Genomic DNA, 20,360 nt, shown 5'->3' with positions numbered 1-20,360 from the left:
GCAAAAGAGCGGGGGAACCGCGTCGGCTTCCGTCCCACGTGCATTTAATTTTCCACGAAAAAAAAAAGGAGAAGAGAAGGGAGACGGAAATTAGGAAAAGGAAGGTTGGGAATATCCACGTCTTACACATATTTGAGGCTTTTAATGTTGACGCTAATTTCCAGAATCACAAACGAGTTTTGTTCCCTCTTCCCTTCTCTTCCCTGCCTCAACTTTCACACGCAAATACTTTCTCGACGAAACAAAGAAACAAAACCCATTACTCTCTCTCTCTTTCCATCTCCGATTTCCACTCCGTAGTCTCTGAGCTTTCATGGAAGTTTCAGCTTCTTCCCAATTCACTACAGATTACCAGCAACATCCCAAGCTCCCACGACTGCGCTTTTGCTGCTAAGGAACTTTCCTTTCGCCATTTTTCTTTTGAGTTTTTGCTGCTAATTGGTCCGTTGGGAGTTTGGATTGAATTGCCGGTGCCGGAATCCATGTTTACCAATGCAATTTCCTACATTCACATCTCAATCAGGTGCTCTGAGTTTATCTCCGCCGCTAATTAATGATTCTGCAATCAACTTCTGCGAGCTTCGATTTCTCGCAGCCGCGGCCTCTTCCTCCTCACTGCCCATGTGGAAATTTCGCCCGCCCAACAAAAACCCACAACTTCCTCTCCCTCCCTTCATCTAAAAGAAGAAGAAAGCAGCTGCTTATCGCCAATTTTCCTCGAAAAAGCGTCAGAAGAAAATGGGGTTGTAATTCCTGTGCGATTTCGCCCCCCGATGCTCCGGGATCCTCCATGAACATAGAGCTTACGAATTCAGCGAGACGGGGTGCGAAAAACTTGGTGATAAATCGTTTCTCCGGTGAATTGGAAGCCGATGAGTTTTCCGAAGAGTCGCCGGTTCAAATGGGGAGCAATTTCACCAGCTTTCAGGAGGACCCTTTTGTGGATAAGCTCAGAACTCAGCTGGGAGTGATACATCCCATTCCATCGCCTCCAATAAACCGAAACATTGGGGGGTTGTTTGTGTTCTTCTTCTTTGTAGGCGTCGCGTTTGATAAATTGTGGAATTCAAGGAAGAAGAGCAAGCTGGGTAGTGACAATGGCCGCAGAGAGGCATGGCCGCAAGTGCCCACGAGCTTTTCGCTGTTTCTGGAGAAGGATTTGCAGAGGAAGGAGTCGGTGGAGTGGGTGAACATGGTGTTGGGGAAGCTGTGGAAGGTTTATCGAGCCGGGCTTGAGAATTGGCTCATTGGGTTGCTGCAGCCGGTAATTGATGATTTGAAGAAGCCTGACTATGTTGAGAGAGTTGAAATCAAGCAGTTTTCGCTGGGGGACGAGCCGTTGTCTGTTAGGAATGTCGAGCGGAGGACGTCCCGCCGCGTTAATGATCTGCAGTGAGTTAAAATTTTCAATTCAATTATGCTTGTGTTTTGTTTGATTGGGTTGCTTATTTTCTCTACTTCAATGTTCATGATAGACTGATTGTTTATGTGGAAATCGAATGATGAACTTAATGCAATGTGCTGCTGAATATCCTGTTTAGTAAGTTGACAAAGCTTAATATTTGTTGGGCCGCTAAGATGTAATTTGATATTGGATGCTACGAAATGATATAAAACAATGAATTTAGTGGATGAGTTCGATCAAAGCAAACGTTAAGATAATTGATCTGACATCCTTACCATTTTTTCATCAGGGTAGATCTTTATGAAACTGATTTGCATGTTTTTGTTTTTTTGTCAAAATACTTTCTGTGCTAACTCAATTTTCCATTACACTGATTCTATATCCCTTTATTTCATTTAGGTACCAAATAGGTCTACGTTATACTGGTGGTGCTCGTATGCTGTTAATGCTCTCACTAAAATTTAGCATTATTCCCATTTACGTGCCAGTTGGTGTTCGAGATTTTGATATTGATGGGGAACTTTGGGTCAAGTTACGGCTAATACCTACGTCGCCTTGGGTGGGAGCCGTTCAATGGGCTTTTGTTTCACTTCCCAAGATCAAATTTGAATTGTCGCCCTTCCGCCTGTTCAATTTGATGGGTATGTCATATATTCATAACCATGTTTCTATTTACTAAAGGTACTATAGCACTATGTTTGGTAGATAAGATAGATTGTTTTATATAATGTTAATTGCATTTTTTTAGGCTAAATCGTTTTATGTCGAAGATACTGATTATTATCTTCTTCTCTCGTCCATTTCTGCATGGATTGGGCAAATTCAGCAATTCCTGTTCTCTCAATGTAAGTGAATCTCATCATTCTCAATCGTTAAATTTTTTCTATGCGAAAGTTAATGGTAGACAACAAGTCGATAATCTAGTATTCACTCTGGATTTGTATGCTTGTTTGTTTCTTTCACCTTTTGACTTGGATCCCTAAATGCATTTTGTAGGTTTTTGACAAAACTTCTCACTGAGGATTTACCTAGATTATTTGTACGCCCAAAAAAGATTGTCTTGGATTTCCAGAAAGGAAAAGCAGTTGGCCCAGTCGGAAATGATTTCAAGTCAGGGGACATACAAGAAGGAAACAAGGATTTTGTTGGAGAATTATCAGTGACCCTCGTAGATGCTCGGAAGCTTTCCTATGTTTTCTATGGTAACGAATGTCTTCTAATGTGAAATAATTTCATTTGTTTTGATTTCATGTTTTTTTAAGCTGCCGTTGGCTTATGATAAGAATATCATAAGTATTCACTTGTCCATTTTCGTTTAGAGACTCAATAACCTGTTGATCTAATTTTTCAGGCAAAACGGATCCCTATGTTACACTAAGCCTGGGAGATCAAATTATACGCAGTAAAAAAAACAGTCAAACTACTGTTATTGGACCCCCTGGTGAGCCGATCTGGAATCAGGTGAACCGTCTTCTAGTGTTGCTTCATCTACTATATTGTAAAATTTGTATATGTAAATTTGGAATCATGTGTTTGTATGTGCTGGCAGGATTTTGATATACTTGTGGCCAACCCTAGAAAACAAAAATTATACATCCAAGTCAACGATTCTCTTGGATTCGCAGACTTAACTGTTGGTACAGGAGAGGTAAAAGATCTAATCCTTTCAAATACTGAACTTGTTTTCAGGATTGGCATGGTCGTAGCATACATGATTGGGATGCATGCATGTAATGTTTGTGTTTTTGAGGTAGAGGGTTATATCAAGAATGAGATATGGCTGCATTATTTGATTCTTCTCATCTAAAGTTCTAAGGAGCGCAAAAATGCTCCTTTTTTCCCCTCTCCATAAAAATTTAAACTTAGATAAGGGATAAAAGGAGATGAAGATAGAATTGACAAAAATATCCCAAAAGTTTATTCCTGCCTAATTGCGCATGTGCCGCATGATATAGCAGCTAATGGTTGAATTCACTGCCTTCAGAGGCAAATTCTACTTTCAGATTTTCGGAAGTAAATAGTTATCCATTAATACTTCGTTCATTTCTAGGTTGATCTGGGATCTCTCCAAGACACTGTACCGACGGACAGGATTGTGGTACTGCAAGGAGGTTGGGGCCTCTTTAAAAAGAAGTCTGCTGGTGAAATACTACTTCGACTGACATATAAAGCATATGTTGAGGATGAAGAGGATGACAAAACTCAGGTGGCTTCTATGGATACCGAAGCTTCAGATTCAGATGATGAGTTGTCTGATTCTGAAAAGGATAAACTAGAGCCTGCAAATGAAGCAGACAAAGAATCCTTCATGGACGTTCTAGCAGCTTTGATTGTGAGTGAAGAATTTCAAGGGATAGTGGCATCCGAAACAGGAAATGCCAAACTTGTGGATGATATCTCAATTACAGGGTCAAAATTTTCAAAAATGCGGCGTGGACTTGATGCTGAATCTGTGCCTTCAAATTCCAATAATAATTCGGAAGGTTCTCAAGGTATTTAATCTCTATTTTACCTCTTACATCATTATGTAAGTAGTAAGTTAGCGATTTACTGTTGATTTTTTTACTGGTGTCATCTCCTCATCCTCCAAAAAGATTAAAAATAAACTTGTGAAATGCAGGAGTATCCATGGAATCCACCTTACTTTGGCTTTCATTACTTGCCGGCATGTCAGTGCTAATTGCACTCAACATTGGTGGCTCAAATATTTTCAATCCTTGAGATGCGAAGGAGCATGAGAACTAGATCTCAAAACTAGCTATAATAAAGTAATACTGGAAATCCTTCTTCATTGGTTCCACATTACTCCTTGAATATATTATAGCTCATTATCCAGCTTACTGTTTCGGTGTAGCCCGTCACTTGAGTTTGGATTTCTCAGAGAACTACCCTCGTCCATGGCAGGGTGGATAACTCTCCGGTAACTTCAAGATGGACGGACTTACCGACTGAATTCATTTCCAACGTCCACTCTACACATTGTATACTTGTGATTATTGCAGAGGAAATTCCATCGGCGGCATTTTTCGCTTTTTTTTCTTTCATTTTCTTTGCAAGAGGCCTCCATAGGTAGTGTGATAGTTACCAGGTATCTTCTCTTTACTAACTGTTCATATAGCCTTTCTTCTTTCTCTTCTGAAACAAGGAGGTTTTAAAGGTTCTGTAATTTAGATTTGGGGACTGGAAACAACTAATGATTTACTCATTGATTTGATGTTAGAAATGTATAAGGGCCTAAAGCCCAAAGATGAAATTTTGGAAATGGATTCATATTTCAAGCTATTACTTTGTATTTTAGATTTGGGCCTATCTCAATGGTGAAATAATTGAAGTGGATTCACAATATTAATATGGGCCATCTTCCAAGTTATTTGAAATTGTGTTAGAGAAGTGATTTTTACACATCCATCTCTTAGCGTGCAGAGGCGAAAAAGAGAGCGCAACATAATTTCTCATTGCATTAATAGCCGTAGAATGCAAAGATGTGGTTTTGAAACGGAAATTTCTCTATTGTATTAAAGATGTTAAAGAAGTGTATTAGTCGTTTTATTTTCGATTTCAGTTATTTATAATATTTAGTGCTACATAGTACTTAAGAATTTTTCGAATATAATACAAAAAAAGATTTGTGGCATGTAAAAGGGAATATAACCCTCACGTGTGTTGTGTGCATCATTTGATATAAGGGCATGTAAAACGATTAAGAAATGGAATCACGATCCAAAACATTGCATATAAAAAGAAAAAGATATCGTCTACATTTTAACCTACCTTTTGAACAAAGGTCAAATGATCATGATCATCGCGATTCACGGATCATGATGATTCTCCATAAAAAGTGCCCTTTATTTTTATATCTCAAAATATTGTTTTTTTTAATGACTCACGTATAACAATTTTTTGGGCAAAGACTACCATTAATATTATTCACTCACCAACAACAAATAAATAGCCAAGCAATATCGAATAACAAAATGAGTTATTATTAACAATATAGAAAATGTTATTTTGCATCTCTTATTTTATTAACAAATTTTCCTTATTGTGTTTTATAAATTTGAAGTGCATAATCAATTTTTATATTCTAACAACATTTGTCACAATATAGATTTGCAAATAAAATTTTCGTTAAAATCAAATTTCACGAGTAATTAATATTTATTATGTATTTAAAAAGTAAACTAACTGTTATATCATATGATAAATCAATGATAAAAAGTAATTTTTCAATATACTAAAAATACAGATATATATATATATAAATAGAAAAACAATTAAAAAAATTCATCGATTTAATATAACAACATTAGACATATTATCCTTGTTTTGAGCATATTAAAATGATAAAAACAATATATTAAAAAAGAGGGGCATGACACGCGGCATGGGAAATTCCGGAAGTGGCACATGGTGGTGGGCTGAGTCCAAAACGTGACAGCCAGCGAATCTTATTGGTTTGGTTGGTGGAGATTTCCTTCTGATTGGATCCGTCTCGGGCTCTTCAATCTTTTGCCCCCTTCGTTTTACTTTCTCTACATTTTTTAAAATTTTCAGTAATTTAAAAAAATAAATAAATAAATGCGCTGGGCCTCAGACACGCATTGTCACTTTGTCACTCACTTGGGAATCAGATCCCCTCTGGATCCAAAGGAACTGAGCTCAAGAATCAAATAATCTAGACCATTGAAATTTAATCCAACGATTATAAATAAGAGGTTCTATAAAAATTATAATAATTATAACCGTTAAATTAAATTTCAATGGTCCAGATCATTTAATCTTAGGCTCACTTACTTTGGGTCGGAGGGGATCCGCTTCCACTCTCCCTCAATCACTCACTCTGGTTGCTTCCAGACTTGCCATTAAAAGTTGGTTCCTCTACGGTCCTCTCTTGCAATTAGTTCGCCATCTTCAGGACCAGGTGCTCTCTCTGTCTGTCTCTCTCTCTCTCTCTCTCTCTCTAACATTGTGTTTTGATTACTGCTAGATTTTAGCCGTTTCGTTAGAGTTTGAAATTTTGCGACTTTTTGTTCGAATTTGTTTTCTATTTGGCTTGGGGGTTGAATGTTGGGTGTGTTTTTGTGCTGAGATCTGTTTGTTTCCTGAGAAAACGAGAGAACATGGAGCTTTCAGAGTATGGTTTGAGTCTTTCTGAAGTCTCCTATTGAGTGTTGCTGGACTTTGTTAGAGTGTGTTGAGGCGCAGCGTCTCGGGTTTAAACCCTCACCCTCTCTTCCCTTACTGCCCTTAGTACTGTAGCTCCCTTACTCTCCTTTAGCTTAGAATAGTAACATGGCTCTTAATAAAAAAAATTATTTTTAGTAGTATCGCTTGTAATAAAAAAAAATTATTTGTAAAGAGAAGTAGATCTTGAATTTGAGAAGTCTCTAATTCTTCTTCAAGCTTTAGCTGATATTAAAGGTCTCTCGGACTGCGGTACAGTGATATTTCTCTCTACTTATACGTGGGACCGTGGGAGGTCTTAGGTTTGGGTTTGGGCTTTATGTATAAGGTTCTTGTTTTGAAAGTGGTACCACTATATCTGGATATTATTTATGATTTAGTTTTGGAAAATCAATTTTCTTGTCAAGCATGTAGCATGTGTTGTTTTTTTTTTCAACGTATGTTTACAATAACTAATTGCCATTAAGGTTGTAACTGTCAATTTAGACAACAAAAATGCTACTTTTACCATAATTTTCATACCACATTTGTACCACCTCTCTAATAGAGATGGGACCGACATGTGTTGGTGTGCCCAACCTCTGTTAGAGAGGTGGTACGAATGTGGTATGAAAAATATGATAAGTGTAGCATTACTCGACAAGACAAAGATTTGTTGTGCATTTTGTGTTTGCGAACTCTAGTAACTTGTAAATCTGACAACTCACCATATGCAAATTGAGCTAATTTCTATGTGGAAGCAAAATCCGTTCTGGAACTCTAATTGCATATCCTTATCAGGGTTTTACGCGTCACACTCGATTTTCCAACTATAGCTATAGTAATCTCAAAAAGGAAAGTTTACATGCCTGGTAAGATTCTGAAAAAAATTGAGAATTATAAATTTGTAGCGCAGATTGCTTGCGGATCAATCTAGTTTTGGTACCAATCCTAGCTTATCTGTACTTCCTTTTTGGGTAGAAGATGGACAAGATCTTTGTTGCATTCATGTATCAGTTATAGTTGAATTGTCACTTCTCTTTCTCCTTCATTTGTTGGTTTTGTATTGTATTGTAGCTTTCATTGACATTGCCATGTAACGTTATTAGAATTTTGCGTTTGCTGCAATCAGCATGAGGGTGATCTGTTTATCATGTATGTAACAGATAGTGTAATGTATAAAGAATGTCTAATCCCATGTAATATGGTATAGAAGTATATACCTTTTTATTCCAATTGTGTTACCTAACAATTATATTTTTCGTACAACAGAGTAGGCCTCCACTTCCAAGATGTCGGATCTTCAAACCCCACTGCGTCCAAGGAGGAAGACGGCCGTGGTGGACTTTCTTGTTCAATTCCGATGGATTGTTGTTATCTTTGTTGTGCTCCCCATCTCCTTCACTATGTACTTTCTCACATACCTCGGGGATATAAGATCTGAGATGAAGTCCTACAAGAGGCGTCAAAAGGAACATGATGAAAATGTTCAGAAGGTCGTAAAACGGCTCAAAGACAGGAACCCATCAAAGGATGGGCTTGTTTGCACAGCACGAAAACCATGGATAGCTGTTGGAATGAGGAATGTTGACTACAAGCGGGCTCGTCATTTTGAGGTTGATTTGTCTGCATTCCGAAATGTCCTTGAAATTGATCAAGAGAGAATGATTGCAAAAGTTGAGCCCTTAGTCAACATGGGGCAGATAACCAGGGTAACTGTTCCATTGAATCTCGCCCTTGCCGTGGTTGCTGAGTTTGATGATCTTACCGTTGGTGGTCTCATTAATGGCTATGGAATTGAAGGAAGCTCTCACATCTATGGACTTTTCTCTGATACAGTTGTGGCCTATGAGATTGTTCTTGCAGATGGCCGAGTTGTCAGAGCCACCAGGGATAATGAGTACTCTGATCTTTTCTATGCTATTCCATGGTCTCAGGGAACATTGGGGCTTCTTGTCTCTGCTGAGATCAAGCTGATACCCATCAAGGAATACATGAGGCTGACATACAAACCTGTGGTGGGAAATCTGAAAGAGATTGCACAGGCATACAGTGATTCTTTTGCTCCGAGAGATGGAGATCAGGACAACCCCGAAAAGGTTCCAGACTTTGTTGAAACCATGATTTATACTCCAACGGAAGCTGTGTGCATGACGGGTAGATATGCTTCAAAAGAAGAAGCAAAGAAGAAGGGGAATGTGATTAACGAAGTTGGGTGGTGGTTTAAACCCTGGTTCTATCAGCATGCCGAGAAAGCACTAAAGAAAGGGGAGTTTGTAGAATACATCCCGACAAGGGACTACTACCACAGGCACACTCGGAGTATTTATTGGGAGGGAAAGCTTATCCTTCCATTTGCTGATCAGTGGTGGTTCAGATTTTTGTTGGGCTGGATGATGCCACCCAAGATTTCTCTGCTCAAGGCTACTCAAGGTGAAGCCATTAGAAACTACTACCACGACAATCACGTCATTCAAGACATGCTTGTTCCTCTTTACAAGGTTGGGGATGCTTTAGAATGGGTTCACCATGAGATGGAGGTAAACATGTCTTGTGTTACTTAAACTCGAAAATCCTTTTTGATTTTAATCATGTTCCCTAATCCATTTTGTTAATCCTGTTTTGTTGATTCTATAGGTGTACCCCATCTGGCTCTGCCCTCACAGAATGTACAAGAATCCCATCAAGACAATGATATACACCGAACCAGGCTTTGAGCAACACCGCAGGCAGGGAGACACGCATTACTCTCAGATGTACACAGATGTTGGTGTCTACTATGCACCGGGCCCCGTCCTGAGGGGTGAGGTTTTTGATGGTGCAGAAGCAGTTCGACGGATGGAGAATTGGCTGATTGAGAATCATGGTTTCCAGCCTCAGTATGCTGTGTCCGAGCTGAACGAGAAGAACTTCTGGAGGATGTTTGATGCAGGGCATTACGAGAACTGCAGGAGGAAGTATGGTGCTGTGGGAACATTCATGAGTGTGTACTACAAGTCCAAGAAGGGAAGGAAGACCGAGAAGGAGGTGCAGGAAGCCGAGCAAGCCATCCTTGAGACTCCTATCGCCGAGGTTGATGAGCCAGTGGACTACTGATTTTGATTTTTTAGCTGGGGATTCTGTTAGGACTTGTTGCTTTTCCTTTCGCCCTTGATTTCTAGTCAGTCTGATCTGAGTAGTTTCTTTCATGTGATGCTGCTTTAGCTCTGATGTTCGAGTGTTTTTCGTATGGATTACGGGACTTTGGGTGTTTTTATTGACTTGAGACTCGCGGGATGTTTCTATTGACTTGAAGACTCACGTTACCTTTAATGATGTTGCGTCGTCTTTTCGTTCTAAGTTTTATGGTATCAAGTGCTGACCAACTTTTTATTTTGTTATTTTATTATAACTACTTTGATATTTTTACATTAGGGAGAGTGAGAGTTCGGTTATGCTACATAATGGGCAAATTAATTTGGTATCGAATTTTCCATCAATGAGATTCGAACATAAGAATTTCACTTTAAAGTGAAGAAGAATATCATCAGATCGAAGTATTGATTAACTTTTAAGCACAAAGAAACTCAACCTGGTTTGCAGATTTTAATTTGGCCAAACCTGGCTTTGCATTTACGTGAACGATCCATAAACAAATCAAGGCCATAGCCTCTTTTATAGGGTAATCATTTCCGTACTCTTTTTTTATTTGTCGCATCTTTCTTATTTCTGTTTTTTAGCTCTCTTTTGTTTTATTCAATTTAATGTCTGAAAATAAAACTTGTGCATGAGAATAAAGTAAACTTCCCTACACATTATTGGCTTATTAACTTATCTACGCATTATTAACTTATCAATGGTGTGTGGTTTATTTAAAATACAGTCACAATATCATTTTGTTATAATCTAATTTCTCAGATTAAATGCCAGAGACAAATTTCGGTAGTTCACCCATTTCTATGTAGTTTTTGTTTCCCTTGCACTATACAACGCGGAAATCAAATTTGCATGTAACAAGTACACCACCTGCTACGCATAAAATAAGAAATAAACCCTAGACCAAAACAAAATTAAATAGGCCCCTTTTACTTTCCACAATTTTATTTATTTTTGGTTATTGAACTTATTTAATTTATTCGATCCAACAGTCAAAAATTTAATTTTTGTCCATTGATCTTATTATATTTATTCAATTTGACAGTCATAAATTAGAGGAGAGATGAGAGATAAAAACATGTGTGGACACTAAATTAAATACACAAGAAAAAAGCAGGTAGTAAAAAATTTAAAAGTTATAATAATTTTTAATCGTTGAATCAAAATTTAAAAGCCTAGATCGCTTGATGGGTGGGCTTTGAAGGAAGAGATCCGGAGACGATCTCTTTCCTTCAAATTTCCCCTGTAGACCCTAACACAGGTCAGCGAGACAACAGCTCCACGCGCGGTCAAGTGTGGCCAGCTCAAGATCCCCACGCTTCGGTGTACACGTCATACATCGTGTGCCACCGTCATACTCCATCGCCCACGTATTCCTTTTAAATAAATACTGCCCTTATTCTTCCCACGCAGCCCACCAAATTGCCGAACGCAAAAGAGAGAAAAAGGAAGTCGGCAGCTCACAAATACAGTAGAAGCACGGGACATTGTTGGCTGACTGTAGAAGAACCGGTACGCTGCGTTTTTGCTTTTAGGGCTTGAAGATCTGTTCCTCCTTCGACGCCATGGTCAGTTTCTCTGGTCTTTTCTTTTTTCAGTTCTCAATTTGTTTCCTTGTTCTGCAATTGCTTGCTTAGATCTTATTGCAATGCGTTTGTTAGCGATTTTTCAATTACTGCGAATTTTTTCCTGCGAACCGTTTGGCTGCTCAGAAAACTGAAAGGGAAAAATGGAAGACGAAAGTTGAATACTTTTAACTCATGTGGTGAAAAAATTGAGTACTTTTAAGCAGATTTTAATCGACCATTTTGAATCTGATTGCATAATTTTTTATTTTATTTTTTTTAATTTGAGGATGAAGAACCTGACTTAATTATTTGTCAAAATAATTGTCCTTTTATCAATTTTATTTTGTGTTTGTGTCAGCTGTTGTTATTTGTTCTTCAGCCTCAAAAATTTGAAGAACTAAGCTTTTTTTTTTTTTTTTTTTTTTGCCTAATAATTTCATATGGGAAAGAGGATGTAACCCACTAAAATTATTGACTTCATTTCTGCAGGGATCTGTTCTGGCATTTACAGATTATGGGGTTCTACCTGTTAGTCTAGTTTTTGATGCATTAAGGGAGCTCGGGACCGAAAAGTCTGAACCTCAAATTGTCACTCTGTCTTCTTCAAGTAAGTTTCTTATTCATTTTTGTGATTTAATGTAGTTGTCTCTATTCTCCCGTAATGCCATTCAATATGTGTCCATGGGTTACAAAACTTTGCTTGATTCTATCGCTGCTTATGAACAAGATTCATGTCCGGAAGTCTGATATTTCGTTTTGTATCAGTTCTGCTTAGTTTATGGTCCAGGGCAGGGCTGGCCCTGAGTATTGAGCGGCCCTGAGCAAAACTTAGATCGAGGCCCTTCATTTTTTTTAATGTTATATTTGTTTATTATTATTTTTTTCAATTTTTTCATCTATAAAACTAAAATATTACAAGTTACTGCAACAAAAATACGTTGTTTGATCAGCCAGGTGTTTTTCCTTACCTTCAAAGGTCCCGAGTTCGATACACTTTGGATGCCTTTTTGTTATCTCCTGTTTACAAATTTGCAAAAGCTTAAAATATAACAAAACAATATCATTGGGATTCGAACCCAGCACATGGGCTATAAGAAAGAAGAGCTAAACCGCTTGCGCTAGAACCATAGATAAGATTATTTTTTGCATCTAATATATTTTATATGCATATGTATACATGTAATGTAATGAAAATTTAGGGGCCCTTCCGAATCGGGGCCCTGTGCGGTAGCACCTGTTGCACACCCTCAAGGCCGGCTCTGGTCCAGGGGCAGCATTATATAGCATCTCAAGATCAATTGCTTAGTTTTTTTGTTGGATCTACCGGTCTGGGATTAGCTATTTATTTTTATTTCGCACTAGTTTGTCATGTGCACAGTTTACGTAGTAGCCAAAAATATAGTGTTCATCTCATTTTGTTTTGATATATGACATGACAGATCAGCTGCCGGTGGGGTCTTCCTCTGTGGACATTGTGTTTACTCTTTGTAGATCGATTGAATTTCCAAATGAGCAGTTGTTAGGGGAAGTCTCAAGAGTCTTGAAGCCTGGTGGAACAGTCCTAATTTACAAGATATCCGATGCTTCGACAGGGGAAACAGATAAGGTCATTAATGTTGACATTGTGACATTATAGATTTTGTTTTGGCATGAATGAGAAATCTTACTTGGGTTCTCTTGCAGACCACCTCCGTTCTTGAGCGCAAGTTACTATTGTCTGGTTTTCTAGAAGCAAAAGCTCTTCAAGTGAAATCAAGTTTACCATCTGAGCTATCTTTTGGGGTAAGTTTCAGTGTTACTAGTATCCATTGGTATAGATTTCTAAATTCCCTATCCTCCCCCTTGCATGTTAATTCAATAACACAAATCTCGATTCAACTCACTTCGGCCTTATTACCAACTGTTTGGAGTTGCTACATGGACCATTATCAGGATCTAGATAGGATCCTACTTGTGAAGTTTCTCCTGCAATTTAATCCTGTCTAGCACTATATTCTCCATTTAATTTCTTGTAGGCGTTTAATTGAATCTAATCTACCCACCTCATCAATCTCCCTATGTCTGAATTGCCCAAGGCTTTTGCACTGCAGTACTTCTGTTTTTTTTGTAGCACATGAGTATAGCATCCGATGAATGTTCCATTGTTATCTCTGATTTTTCCGATTACTCTAGCATTTCATAATTTCACAAGAATGAAAAGAATATTTTGGTTCACAATAACTGTATCAATAGATTTTATTTGTGGATGGATGCTTTTAATAAAATTTGTAATTTGGATCATGTGCATTTATCATGGGATATGATTTGCGACAGCTAAAAATTAGTCATTCGAACCTTAATTTTGTTCTTTTTTGTAGGTCAAGGCTAAAAGGCCTTCTTGGAAGATTGGTTCATCCTTTGCCTTAAAAAAGACCACAAAAAATTTACCAAAAATTCAGATCAATGATGAGTCAGATCTCATTGACGAGGATAGTTTACTAACAGAAGAGGACTTGAAGAAACCCCAGCTGCTTTGTAAGACATCATGGTCCAAATTATGCTTTTTTGAATTATCTTCATTGTTTGTCGGCCTCATGAGATTCTTTTGGGGATCAACTGTAATTTTTGTGTTCTTTTAACCATGTACCAAACACTGTGCTTGTGCAGCTAGTGATTGCGAAGTTGGAAGCACAAGGAAAGCTTGTAAAAACTGCACTTGTGGGAGAGCTGAAGAAGAGCAGAAAGTAGAGAAGTTAGGCTCCACAGTAGATTTGAGCAATTTCAAGTCGCAATGTGGCAGTGTATGTCCTCTAGTTTTTCATCCATCTGCTTTTTAATGTATTTTTATTTCTCTGTTCAGTTTTGTTTACTTTGCTTTGAAAATTACAATCTGCAGTGTGGACTAGGGGATGCTTTTCGATGCACTACATGTCCTTTTAAAGGTCTTCCTCCATTCAAACCCGGCGAGAAGGTATTTTCTTGGATTCAAAATCAATCCCTCGCTCCCTCTCTTGCTCTCTCTGGCACTCGGGCTAACGTTCATCTCCTTTCCAGGTATCACTGTCAGCGAACTTCCTTACAGCAGACATCTAGACTAGAACCGCCTTCTTCAGATACATCTGAATGGTGCTATGTGTTGATGGTATTCTTTGCTCAAGTTACCGCGCTTCGGATATATGAACTTTTGGGTCGCTCTCTCTGGATCAAAACATAAATTCTGGTTCAGAATTTGACCGTGTGTCCTTAGTTTGGTCCATGTTGTCAATGTCGTATTACCGTCGGATAAATTTGTTTCCTAGGTTTATGTTTGTCTTCGATTTCCAAAGCAACAGTGCTTATTCCAGATAATAATCAGAAACTTGTTATGTACCTTCTGCTGCAATGCATTAGCTCACGCGACTACTTTTCTTCTCTTTCACATGCTGAATTTCCGACATTTCCTGAGAGTCCGTGAGCAGACATTTTCGGATGGAGATCCTCTCCGGAGTCCAGTAAGCGTTCATGAGAAATCTTGGCGTCCGAGAGATATTACGTGTGAAGCTCAATAGGATAGGTTAATAGGGAACACAGGGTTTAAATTGAACGGTCTGAATTGTTCGGTCAACAGACTCTAAAATGTGAGATCTGAAGTGGATCTCAATCCGATATTTTCCACAACTTTTCTTTCAAGTACTGAAATGAAGATAATAGTGAAGCCATAAGAAACCATATACGCAGACAACGATGAAGTTTATTATTCACTCTTCCACAAAAAATTACACTTCCCTATTCGCACACGACTAAATCTCGCATGTATTAGCTACTAAGTTGTTGAGAGAGGAGGACAAGAAGGCCTTGAGGACATACTAATATCTCATTTAGGAAGCTAATCAATCCGAACCACACCACCGGCGTTACGTCCACACCGCCTAACGGCGGGATCACCTTTCTGGTTGCCATGAGAATCGGCTCTGTGGGAGCATAAGCCATCACATATGGGAACTTCCCAACCGGAAGTTTTGGGTACCAGGACACGACTATCCTTATTATGAACAGAAACGAAAACAGCGAAAAAAATGGACCCAGAAACCCGATTGCTAGCTTCGCGGTTGCAGGGTCCAAATCTGCCACCACCAAGTTGTGCATTAGATTCGAGACGTTATGTGATGTGCCCGGTGAGCCGCCAGTGCGGAAAATGTTTGAAACCGCATCTATCTCATCCGATGGCTTCAATGACAATAGAGTGGTAGCAGAAGGAGCTCCGACTTGGACCAAACAGAAGGAACATTGTGCAATTATGAGTCCTTGCTTTGGCTGCCTTTTACTTCTTGCCTTGAAGCTTTCCTAACAGACTGGAGAGAGTTTGTTGAAATCATATGCATAGAGTTTGAACAGAGCCAATTTTAGAGGGGAAGCGATTTCCGCACACTCCACTTTTTCTCCTTAGCACTCTTCTTGACTTTGGATTAAATTTGCAACAAAACACGAGCCGATGAGCGTGCATAAAGAGAAAACGGGTGCGCGCGGAAGTTATTCGCTTCGAGAAATTTCGCAAAGTTCAAATTTTGCAATGGAAAAACAGAACGGGGGTACTCACAGTAGGACTGAGATTTCCAAGCTTGGATATCCTTATCCTGGAGGGCCATCCTACAACGAAATGGAAATCAAGAACACAAAATAATGAAATCTTACAGAAAGCTACTCTGAAACCGGAAAAACGAAAACCAGTTTTAATTGGTACCTTTAATCTGGACATGGTTGAGGAGATAAGAACAGGCAGCCATCGGAGAGAGAGAGAGAGAGAGAGAGAGAGAGAGAGAGAGAGAGAGAGAGAGAGGGGGAGGGAGGGAGGGAGGAGGAGAGGACGAGCAACTGAAATGTTATCCTTTAAACGAGAGGTGGGGAAGTCCACTTTTAAACATGTGACCGGCAACGTCTATATTTTGGGTTAACTCCCCACCACCAACAACCCCCACCCCCTAACCCCCCCCCCCCCCCAAAAAAAAAAAATCCAAACATTATCTAACTCATTGCTGTAAGCTAACATCTAACAGTGAATAAAATTAAACAAAATTGTTTCATCTTCTCCAATTAATTTAAATTTATAATACAGATTATCCATAACTCGATAAAACCACAAGTGTTCCAACCGCCAACCCTACAAGGAGTTTCTCTTCAGGGATGGGGGTGTATACACCCCGCGAACCTTCAAACTCTTGCTTATCATGAAAGTAAAATCAAGCCCCCCTCCTAAAAAATTGACTAAAAGAAAAGGAAAAGGAAAGTAGAGTACTTCTTTTACTTCTTGTGTCTATGCGTCTTCTTTTGCAAACTTGGCAAAATTGAGCGAGAGCAGAGGGGAAGATATCTTGACAAGGGATACGGGAATGCAAAGAAACGCACGAGGTTTTGGCAATCCTTCTCTCCAACTTCATCAGTTCCCTGTGAACTTAAATGATTCAAATAGGTCTTTCCCTCGTAAATAAAACTCAGCTGCTGCCACAGAAGTATGCTTAACCCTATCGCCAACGAAACACTTGAAATAAACAGATATAACAGAAGAAGCCCTCTAGGGGATAAAAGGACAGCAGATCTTAACAAACCATATATAATCTCACGGATAGCTGTTATAGCTGAATAACTGTCAAAGGCATGCAACTGGTCCTCGGCTTCGTAGGTTATGGAAGGCCAGATATGATAACACACATATATAGCCATGATAGAAATATAGAACGTGCTAGTGACAACTGATATGAGTAAGGCAATGAAGTGTCGGTGGTTAGCTGCACCAACACAATTCCCAATCTGCATCAAAATCATGCAGTTACATTGCTATTAGTATGCGTGTTATGATCTCAAATCCAAATCTACCAAGTCTTACTGATACCTAGAAGTCAAGTGATTAAAAGGTAATGCATTTAATAGACAGAAAAGATATTCCGTCAAACAAACGACCAACATATTTACGAATTGGGAAGAAGATGACAACACTCACAAATGGGCAGTGATGATCCATGTCCAATATACACTTTCCACAGGACCGGCAATGATGAGTGCTAGGCGACTTTGGCTTTGAGCATTGGTGACAGAAGGTATAATTATCGAGATCACTTTTCCCCACAGCTGGATAGCTTCCCCACACTCTGCATGGAGGAGTTCCAGCACACGCAAATGAAGCAGAACTGAATGTATAAACAGTGGCTGCAGATAACATGAAGGCAATGATGGAGTGAAAAATTCCATGGAAATAGCTGATACCGAAAAGAACAGGGAACATCGCCCACACTCCACCACCTGCAATTTAAGGAAACATGTCAACATGAAAAATAAAAGAAAAACCTCATAAAAGTAGTTTGGCCCTATTTCAAATTTAAATACTACACGGAAAAATACATTGAATTTGGGATTTATGAGCTCTTGCATACGCAAAATCTATCTTCTCGACCTGTAGAACATACTAGACAATGCAAATTTGGTAACACGCTCCTCAATCCCCAAAAAGAAGCTATTAACTTGTCATTGCAGTTTTACATTTTGCAATTAAAGTAAATTTTCTTATCTTCTTTCATGGAAATCTTTTGACCATTTCCAATAGATCAATTAAATTTTCATACAGAAGATAATATATAACAGTGAAACTAAGGATACATAATGCCTAATTATTTGGGAGGGGTGAATGTCAACAAATGTGCAAGCAAAATGGAGAGAGATTCCAAAAAGAATTATACGAGCAACGAGTACATACATATCACAAATAGCATAAACATGAACAGGATACCAACAAAGCAGCGATCCCGCAAGCGTCTCAACCAAAAGTACTTGCATTCACGTTTCCCCGCATTTTGATTTGTTAAAGCTCCACACCAACCACACTTGAAAATTGGAGCATTTGACGGAAGAAGAAGGTGTAATCCACAACCCCAGCACGTGACGTCATAGTCCTCCTTGATGGATGCTATGAAATGCTCCTATATGTAACCCACAAGTAAGCAACCAAGAAAACAACACAAACTTGCACAACCAGTAAGATCCATCAAAGGTGTTAAAAGCAGGTATATACATGTCCCAGCTCTTCATCAACACATTCGCAGCCGGACAACCGAATCTTATTTTTTTTTTTTTTAAACTACCGAATCTATTATTAGTTTCTCTGTTTTATGGAAAACCAACTAATCTAGCACAACTTATTTCTTGCAACATGAATGTCAATCATTCAAACGCAAAAGCACACTTAACAAATCAATATTCACAGAAAAACACTTACCAATTAATCAGGCAAGCAATTCAATTGTACTCAGTCTAAAAACAACTAAAACAAAAGTTAAAGGGCTATTAGGCATTTTAGCCAAATTGATCTCCAAGACTGGCCTTTGGTCGCTAACAATGAAAATCGATAGAAGTGGTCCATGAGGTTGTCCATCATAAGTCATTTTGGAATTTCGTGAAAAATATGTCAGTATCCTCATTAAAATGTCTTGTGAACTACCACATGACCACTTTTTAAGAGTATTTTTGTCAAACCAATACTTCCACTTAATAAGAATTTTTCACGAAATGACTAAAATGATTTACGGCCAATAAGCATATTGAGGAGGTATGACAATCTCATAACTCTTTTGGCTAAAAGGCAAGTTAAAATATATAAACTGATAGATAAGCTTAGGCGCTTCCAGGTTCCAGCATCCAATTACCATTTAGCTTTTGGAAAAAGAGGAAAATCAATAAATATGAAGAACAGGTACAGAAAAATGCAACAGAAACAGACCAATCAATTGGGTTTTGGTCAATTACTATCTGATTAAACTACACACACACAAAGGATGAATTTACTAACAAAAAAATCCGATTAAGTTTTGCACAAAGTACGACCATCCCCGATAGAAGAAGAAAATGACAAAATTACAAAAGAAAATAACAGAAAGCAAGGGGAGACGAGAGAAGAGTTTAACCTTGGGCAAGTCGGCCATGATTGGAATTGCCGTTGGAGCAGCAGCTTCAGAGGATTCAGAGATTGAAAATGTCAAGTGATTGCAGCTGAACCGGAATCGAATCCAAGTTCTGCAATTTCAAGGGCTCGTCCTCCATTTCACATTTCACAGACCGACCAATATTTTATTGATTGATTGGAGAATGTTCAGTGCCAAATCGAAGTCATCGTTTTCTTGTCGCGTTTGACCGGATCCAATTTCCGGACCGGCCAGCCGAACCCACCCCCTCACCCGCTTTGGACTCCCAATTTTCCTTTTTGGGTCAGATTTTGAAATTTGGGCTTTAATTTTGAAACTTGGGTAGCGCCAATCATCGGGCCCAAATCAAGTCCACCCAACTCATTTGGGTTATTTATATATGAAAACTAATGAAAATGGCTTGAAAACTTTGAGTTTTAATGATAAGGACAAAATAAAGGGTAAAGTGAATAATACCAGGATTGACTTTTTAGGAGGGTGTATTCAATTGAGAATTTGGGAGATTTTAATGGATTTATAAATCCATGGATTTTTATGGAATTTAATTGATTTGTAGAGATTCCATATAAAATTTTGATTCAATTCCCTCGAAATCTCTTGGGGGAGGTGAGATTTGTGGATGCTCAAAATACACTACGAAATCTCTCCAATTCCCTCTAATTCCTCAACTTTCTCAAATTCTTTAAAATCAAATTCTAATTGAATACACCTGGAATGTTATAAACTTCTTTAAAATTCTAATTGAATACACCCGGATTTCTAAGGATTTTCATAAACTATCTTAAAATCTTGATTGAATACACATTGAATTTCAGAGAATCACTTAAATTCCTGATTGAATACCCTTAGATTCATTAAAAGAATTAAAATCCCTCAAAATCCTAATTGAATACACCCCCCTTAGTGTAAAAATGTGGTTTTTCGTTAAAGTGAACAGTACCGGGTGCTTTTCGTTAAAGTTCCCTATTTATAAATGGTGATTCTCTCTTTGTCAAATTGTCTTACACTGAAAAACAACATATTCTAGAGTGGCTAAGAATGTCCTTTCGAGAGCATCCAAATAAAATTGAAATGATACGAAGAATTGTTTTAGAGCCATTGGGTACCACTTCCTTAGAAGCTAGTTTCTAAGGGCAAGTTGAGTTCCACCCGCTAATGAATGAG

At 38.5% G+C, this 20,360-nt stretch overlaps 5 protein-coding genes across 11 annotated transcripts; 3 read left to right on the top strand and 2 right to left on the bottom strand.

Moving 5' to 3' along the window:
• Positions 1-143: 143 nt before the first annotated feature.
• LOC126607902 (tricalbin-3-like) lies at positions 144-4,687 on the top strand. Of its 2 annotated transcripts, XM_050275606.1 has the most exons (9): positions 144-1,392; positions 1,805-2,046; positions 2,232-2,250; positions 2,402-2,607; positions 2,757-2,866; positions 2,955-3,053; positions 3,456-3,897; positions 4,026-4,173; positions 4,310-4,687. In XM_050275606.1, the coding sequence occupies exons 1-8, from the start codon at positions 554-556 to the stop codon at positions 4,124-4,126; spliced, it is 2,058 nt and encodes a 685-aa protein (XP_050131563.1). In that variant the 5' UTR covers positions 144-553; the 3' UTR covers positions 4,127-4,173; positions 4,310-4,687. The 2 variants fall into 2 exon arrangements, with proteins under 2 accessions (XP_050131563.1, XP_050131562.1); XM_050275605.1 differs by having other exon boundaries at positions 4,026-4,687.
• Positions 4,688-6,161: 1,474 nt separating this feature from the next.
• Positions 6,162-9,907, top strand: LOC126607710 (delta(24)-sterol reductase-like). 2 transcript variants are annotated; one of them, XM_050275417.1, is made up of 3 exons: positions 6,162-6,326; positions 7,841-9,108; positions 9,206-9,907. In XM_050275417.1, the coding sequence occupies exons 2-3, from the start codon at positions 7,861-7,863 to the stop codon at positions 9,662-9,664; spliced, it is 1,707 nt and encodes a 568-aa protein (XP_050131374.1). In that variant the 5' UTR covers positions 6,162-6,326; positions 7,841-7,860; the 3' UTR covers positions 9,665-9,907. The 2 variants fall into 2 exon arrangements, with proteins under 2 accessions (XP_050131374.1, XP_050131375.1); XM_050275418.1 differs by lacking the exon at positions 6,162-6,326 and adding an exon at positions 6,997-7,440.
• Positions 9,908-11,103: 1,196 nt separating this feature from the next.
• LOC126607472 (anamorsin homolog) lies at positions 11,104-14,619 on the top strand. The gene is made up of 8 exons (XM_050275057.1): positions 11,104-11,271; positions 11,761-11,878; positions 12,711-12,877; positions 12,955-13,053; positions 13,629-13,785; positions 13,918-14,051; positions 14,147-14,221; positions 14,305-14,619. The coding sequence occupies exons 1-8, from the start codon at positions 11,269-11,271 to the stop codon at positions 14,341-14,343; spliced, it is 792 nt and encodes a 263-aa protein (XP_050131014.1). The 5' UTR covers positions 11,104-11,268; the 3' UTR covers positions 14,344-14,619.
• Positions 14,620-14,960: 341 nt separating this feature from the next.
• LOC126607473 (protein COFACTOR ASSEMBLY OF COMPLEX C SUBUNIT B CCB3, chloroplastic-like) lies at positions 14,961-16,181 on the bottom strand. Of its 4 annotated transcripts, none has more exons than XM_050275060.1 (3): positions 15,971-16,180; positions 15,827-15,876; positions 14,961-15,573 (listed from the first exon to the last, which is right to left on the bottom strand). In XM_050275060.1, exons 1-3 carry the CDS (start codon positions 16,011-16,013, stop codon positions 15,046-15,048), a joined length of 621 nt encoding a protein of 206 aa, XP_050131017.1. In that variant the 5' UTR covers positions 16,014-16,180; the 3' UTR covers positions 14,961-15,045. The 4 variants fall into 4 exon arrangements, 3 of the variants coding, with proteins under 3 accessions (XP_050131017.1, XP_050131016.1, XP_050131015.1); XM_050275059.1 differs by having other exon boundaries at positions 15,827-15,880; positions 15,972-16,180; XR_007617615.1 differs by having other exon boundaries at positions 15,432-15,688; positions 15,971-16,030.
• A 111-nt stretch (positions 16,182-16,292) lies between these two features.
• On the bottom strand, positions 16,293-19,372 carry LOC126607471 (protein S-acyltransferase 11). 2 transcript variants are annotated; one of them, XM_050275055.1, is made up of 4 exons: positions 19,179-19,372; positions 18,008-18,197; positions 17,225-17,523; positions 16,293-17,034 (listed from the first exon to the last, which is right to left on the bottom strand). In XM_050275055.1, the coding sequence occupies exons 1-4, from the start codon at positions 19,194-19,196 to the stop codon at positions 16,528-16,530; spliced, it is 1,014 nt and encodes a 337-aa protein (XP_050131012.1). In that variant the 5' UTR covers positions 19,197-19,372; the 3' UTR covers positions 16,293-16,527. The 2 variants fall into 2 exon arrangements, with proteins under 2 accessions (XP_050131012.1, XP_050131011.1); XM_050275054.1 differs by having other exon boundaries at positions 17,975-18,197; positions 19,179-19,371.
• Between the last annotated feature and the right edge of the window lie 988 nt (positions 19,373-20,360).

This window comes from Malus sylvestris, chromosome 16 (genome assembly GCF_916048215.2).
Source record: "Malus sylvestris chromosome 16, drMalSylv7.2, whole genome shotgun sequence".
Taxonomy (NCBI): domain Eukaryota; kingdom Viridiplantae; phylum Streptophyta; class Magnoliopsida; order Rosales; family Rosaceae; genus Malus; species Malus sylvestris.
Note: the sequence above shows the minus strand (reverse complement) of the source record. Positions and strands in the feature narration are given on the sequence as shown.

Excerpts from the sequence above, each read along its gene's own strand:
- LOC126607473 (XM_050275058.1), bottom strand. The coding sequence starts at position 15,985 with ATGTCCAGATTAAAGGTACCAATTAAAACTGGTTTTCGTTTTTCCGGT. Across the intron at positions 15,574-15,826 it reads TTGGAAATCTCAGTCCTACT|GAAAGCTTCAAGGCAAGAAG; the intron begins GTGAGTACCCCC and ends CCAGTCTGTTAG.
- LOC126607902 (XM_050275606.1), top strand. The coding sequence starts at position 554 with ATGATTCTGCAATCAACTTCTGCGAGCTTCGATTTCTCGCAGCCGCGG. Across the intron at positions 2,608-2,756 it reads GCTTTCCTATGTTTTCTATG|GCAAAACGGATCCCTATGTT; the intron begins GTAACGAATGTC and ends CTAATTTTTCAG. Across the intron at positions 3,054-3,455 it reads TAACTGTTGGTACAGGAGAG|GTTGATCTGGGATCTCTCCA; the intron begins GTAAAAGATCTA and ends GTTCATTTCTAG.
- LOC126607710 (XM_050275417.1), top strand. The coding sequence starts at position 7,861 with ATGTCGGATCTTCAAACCCCACTGCGTCCAAGGAGGAAGACGGCCGTG. Across the intron at positions 9,109-9,205 it reads GGGTTCACCATGAGATGGAG|GTGTACCCCATCTGGCTCTG; the intron begins GTAAACATGTCT and ends TTGATTCTATAG.
- LOC126607472 (XM_050275057.1), top strand. Across the intron at positions 12,878-12,954 it reads CGACAGGGGAAACAGATAAG|ACCACCTCCGTTCTTGAGCG; the intron begins GTCATTAATGTT and ends GTTCTCTTGCAG. Across the intron at positions 14,222-14,304 it reads CATTCAAACCCGGCGAGAAG|GTATCACTGTCAGCGAACTT; the intron begins GTATTTTCTTGG and ends TCTCCTTTCCAG.
- LOC126607471 (XM_050275054.1), bottom strand. Across the intron at positions 17,524-17,974 it reads GTTTATGCTATTTGTGATAT|GTGGTGGAGTGTGGGCGATG; the intron begins GTATGTACTCGT and ends CTTAAATTGCAG. Across the intron at positions 17,035-17,224 it reads TGGATCATCACTGCCCATTT|ATTGGGAATTGTGTTGGTGC; the intron begins GTGAGTGTTGTC and ends ATTTTGATGCAG.